At 35.5% G+C, this 4,676-nt stretch overlaps 1 protein-coding gene across 1 annotated transcript in view; it reads left to right on the plus strand.

Moving 5' to 3' along the window:
• The window catches only part of LOC107614996 (FRIGIDA-like protein 3), a 4,956-nt gene extending 1,278 nt beyond the window's left edge, over positions 1-3,678 (plus strand). Inside the window, 3 exon segments of the mRNA XM_021112457.1 lie at positions 1-586; positions 1,432-1,604; positions 3,040-3,678. The exon segment at positions 1-586 is cut by the window's left edge and continues 22 nt beyond it. Coding sequence (XP_020968116.1) covers positions 1-586; positions 1,432-1,604; positions 3,040-3,456 — 1,176 coding nt within the window. The 3' untranslated portion in view covers positions 3,457-3,678.

Here is a 4,676-nt window from a genome sequence, read left to right on the forward strand (position 1 = left end):
GTAAAACTTTCTCCTGAAGGTGGAAATGTGGATCTATTATCTTATCCAGAGTTGGTAAAGCTATGTAAAGAAATGGATGCTAGAGGTCTTCACAAATTCATATCTGATAACCGTAAGAATCTTGCTGCTATAAGGGATGAAATACCACATGCATTAGGATTTGCTCCTAATGCTGCCTGTTTAGTTTTAGATTCTTTGGAAGGATTTTACTGTGCAGAAGCGTCAAATCAGGATGTAAAGAAGGATGCTAACTTATTGGGCCTACGCCGAACCTGTATCATGCTGATGGAATGTTTGTACGTTTTCTTGAACAACTCAGATGGTGTCTCTAATGAACTTTCAGAAGATATCAAGGACAGGGCAAAAGCAGTTGCTGAAGAGTGGAAACCCAGATTGGATGCTCTAGATGTGGATGCTGGCAATGGGAATTCCTTAGAGGCTCATGCATTTTTGCAACTTCTAGCATGTTTTGATATTGCCTCTGATTTTAACGAGGAGGAGTTTTCCAGGTTCATTCCAATGGTTTCTCGGCGTCGCCAAACTGCTGATTTGTGTCGTTGCCTTGGGTTGTCTGAGAAAATGCCTGGTGTGTATTCGTTCATTGATAATGTTCAATATTGTCTAAAATCTTATAAAACCACCTAAGTTTTTGACACTCTGCTAATTCTCATATATGAAGAACGGAACCTCTAAAGATTGTCTTCATATCAGTATTAGATATGTTCCATGAATGATGGAAACTCCTCAAATATTTTTGGTACTAATATGTAGGATTTCTGGCAAAAGGTACTTTTGTGTCCCAAATATATTGGTGAAATCAGTCAGTCTTCTAAAGAAAATTGATAATCAATTTAGTCTCGATCAAAAAATTCTAAAACTAGTTTGGTCCTTTAAGGAGAATGAAGTCAGTATAACCCACAATCACGGTGATAATATGATTTTCTTTCCTAGAACTCTGTATTTAGTAATTTTATGTTTATTTTTTTATTTTATTATTATGACAATCTTGATGGATGTTCCCTTGCTGAATTACTGAAATGAAAATCTAAAGGAAACATGAATTGTGATTAGTTGATGTCTTGATGACTCTTCTGCTTCCCTGAAAAATGACTGAAGTTAATTGAATGGAATATGCTAATATCTTGGATGTTCATTGACAAAATGATGGATGCAAATTCTCAAATTTGATACCTAACTGATTCTCAAGTTCGATACAAGTTATTAATCTGATATATGTGTCACAAGGCTTTCTCCGTAATTAATGTATTACGGAGCAGCAGTGATCAACCCTTTTTATGTGAACAAAGAGCTTATGGATTTTAACATGCGAGTCTCTTGCATGAATCTAGCATTTGTACCAATAAGAGAGTCCAGCAACTAAAGTATTGCACCTGTTTGTTCTAATGCTGCATTCACTTTTTGGATGTGCAGGTGTGATTGAAGTATTGGTGAACAGCGGGCGGCAAATTGATGCAGTTAATTTGGCTTTTGCATTCAATCTTACAGAACAGTTTTCTCCCACGGATTTATTGAAGTCTTACTTGAAGGATGCCAAAAAAGCTGCATCTCCTTCCAGATGTGTTAACTCATCTCCCACTACACAGGTACGTTGTTGAGTCTCTGCTATATTATGGATAAAAAATATTTTGGTAGAAATTATAACCACCTTTGCCAAAGGAAAAAAGAAAAGACAACTGTAGGGACCAAAACTATATTTAAACCATTAATCGTTCCCTCTCTTTATTTCCTTTTAACGATTTGAATTAGTGATCTGAATTCTGAATTATTGGTGAGTTATTCTGATGTTACGTTCACTTTTAATTGAGGTTCCCAAATTGATGCACTAGAAACCATGTGTTAAACCCAAATCGTCCAACCCTTTTATACCTCTAGTCAAGCTAGAACCTTCAATGAACACACAAGCCTCTGAAATTTCCTCAAGGCTTCATAGAAAGGCACGCTATACATGACTCAGACAGAAGCTAAACTTATAAACAGAAAAAACACACATCCAGGTTCCGAATTTCCCTCTGAATCTCTGATATGTGTCTCGCTGAAGATGTCACAAGAGCTCCGATCAGTCCACCAGCAACTTCATGTTGCTGCTTTCTCATTGGCCCCAGCCATAAATATGTCCTGTAATATGTCCGCACAGACTAAATTAGTAAATTCAATCCAGTACCTCCAATATTTGGATCCACTGTAATATCACTGCCGGGCCAACTACTACTTCTCAACTCATCTACCACTGGGTTGCCTGACAATTTGCAAGTCTGCCAGTCTGCCACCCTTGACTGAGCAGAAGCCAGTTGTGACATGCAATTGTTTTCTTTTCTAAAACTTATTATTTGCAATATATTAAGGAAAGAATAAGAGTTACGCAAAAGGAACGACCGATAATTGCATATACAAAATGTTCATGATAACTAAAACTACTAGTATAAGCTTAATTGAATCATCAAACAGTTCCTGAGATTGTTTTGTTTTGCAAGTACACAATTACATGGATAGTTGATTCAACCATATGTTCTAGAGGTATGATAAGATAATCTGAAGATTTCATTATGTTCTAACAAAGAATATTTTAGAATACTTATGATGCTGACAGGATTATGTGGATAATCCTACTCATCATTTGTTTTCCTGAGTCATCTATATCATGCAAACTCGAGAAAAATGAACAGAACATATCCTTGTGTGAATAGGTATAATGGCAATTAAGGGATTTGCCTTAATTGATATGGTGAATTTTACTCTAGTTTTGTTCATGCGATTGAACAATTGGGACAAATTGCTTGATTACAAAAGTAAGAGAGATGTGAAGTGCAATTTATGAATTTAATGAAAAAAGATATTGATGGAAGGCATCACTGTCTTTATGGCTCTAAGGTTGCATTTGTTTTGTGTCTTCATCTGGTATTTATTTGTATGCTTCAAGATCCTGTACAGAATATATCTGTATGTTTCATTCTCAATTTGTTTATGCAGTGATAATTCTTTTTTTCCCTTTTAATTAATATTCCTTGTGAATTGTCTCAGGTTGAGGTTAATGAGCGAGAACTGGTTGCCCTCAAGTCCATAATCAAGTGCATCGAAGAACATAAACTCGAGGAGCAGTATCCTCTAGATCCTCTCATGAAACGGGTGGTCCAACTCGAGAAAGCCAAAGCAGACAAGAAGAGGGAAACTGAAGCAACAAAGCCTCAACCGAAGAGACCCCGTGCTAATGGTGTGGGATATGGTCCGCGTGTTTCTAACTTCCCTTCTGACAAAGCCTCCTATCCTAGAGCCGCTGACAGGTACCCACAGTACGTATTCGACCGGCCTTATGTGTACCCTGGACCAACTGACAATCATTGCCCCCCTCTCATGGGGTCCACGACCTATAACTTCACCCTGAGTCATGGCAACTACTTTGGAAATGGCTATCAATACCAGCCAACATATCTCCATTAGGTGATGTGAACAGATTATGATCCTTTCCTTTTAATATTTAGTCTCAAGTCTTAACCTTATGTTGTATGTTGCACTTCTTATGTGTAGCCTTTATAAAATGTGATATGCTAAAGTTTAACTTCTGCACTAGAAGATATTCTGATCCTCTAATGTATGAACTCCTCGTTCTGTACAAGGTTACCTTAATGCCTTTTGTAGTATATTTTTGTTGTGTCTCAGATCCGTGATTGTTTTCCATTAACCAATTATGGATAGATTGACATCATTTTGGCAGAAGAAAAAAAGAAAAAGCTAACAAGCTCATTGGGGTTGTGTGAAGTTCGGACCTTGTATTGTTTTGTTTTGCTGAGAAAGCAAAAAGTGCTAATTTCATAAAATTGCTTCATATATCTCCATTGAGTAACGATTTTTCATCTTTAATTCCTTATGTATAACCCGAAAGATTTTATGCAAATTTCTATGCCTTCTTTTCTCCATAAGTTGTGAATAGAAGTTAGATGTGATTTTGTTTGAAGATGTGCTTGGTACGATTAATAATTAGAGTTCAGGATATGATTGGTAACTGGTAAGAACTAAGAAAAGGTGTAGGCCGATCTTATTAAAATTGTTTAAAGGAATGGATTTAAAAGGAGTGGGGACAGCATAGAGTAGGGCTAGGAGTAAGCTAGGTTAAGTTCTAGTATAAAATTTATTTATTTATTTATTATTTTTTAAGTATAGTTTTTTTAAAAAATGTAATTTGACAAATAAATATAGAAGTGATTTTTAATAATCATGCTAAAAAATTCACCCTGCTTTGTTGAATTAAACGGGCCGACTCGATAAGTTACAGACTCTTTGCCACAACCTAATAAAATGAACAGAGTTTTTTAACATAGGTAAAATGCTTGTCCGTTTTTTTTGGACATGGAAATGCTTGTCCTCTAACAAATTGGGCCTCAGTTTGGGTCTGTTTACACACATTAAACACGTACTTAGAGCTAAATGTAAATTCCAAAAAAAAAACTAAAACATACCTTGAACAGATAAAAAAGTCTGGCTTGAATTTCAAATATGCAATTTTTTTTGGTGACTTCAAATATGCAATTTGAGTACGGTTTATTACTTTATTACTATTTTGCCTGATATAATTTAATTTTTTCCTTGTTTTAGCCTTCTTTTATGTTTTGCCTGAATTAAATTCTTTTGCTTTGATTAGTTAATGTTAGACAATTTATATT

This window comes from Arachis ipaensis, chromosome B09, assembly GCF_000816755.2.
Source record: "Arachis ipaensis cultivar K30076 chromosome B09, Araip1.1, whole genome shotgun sequence".
Classification (NCBI taxonomy): domain Eukaryota; kingdom Viridiplantae; phylum Streptophyta; class Magnoliopsida; order Fabales; family Fabaceae; genus Arachis; species Arachis ipaensis.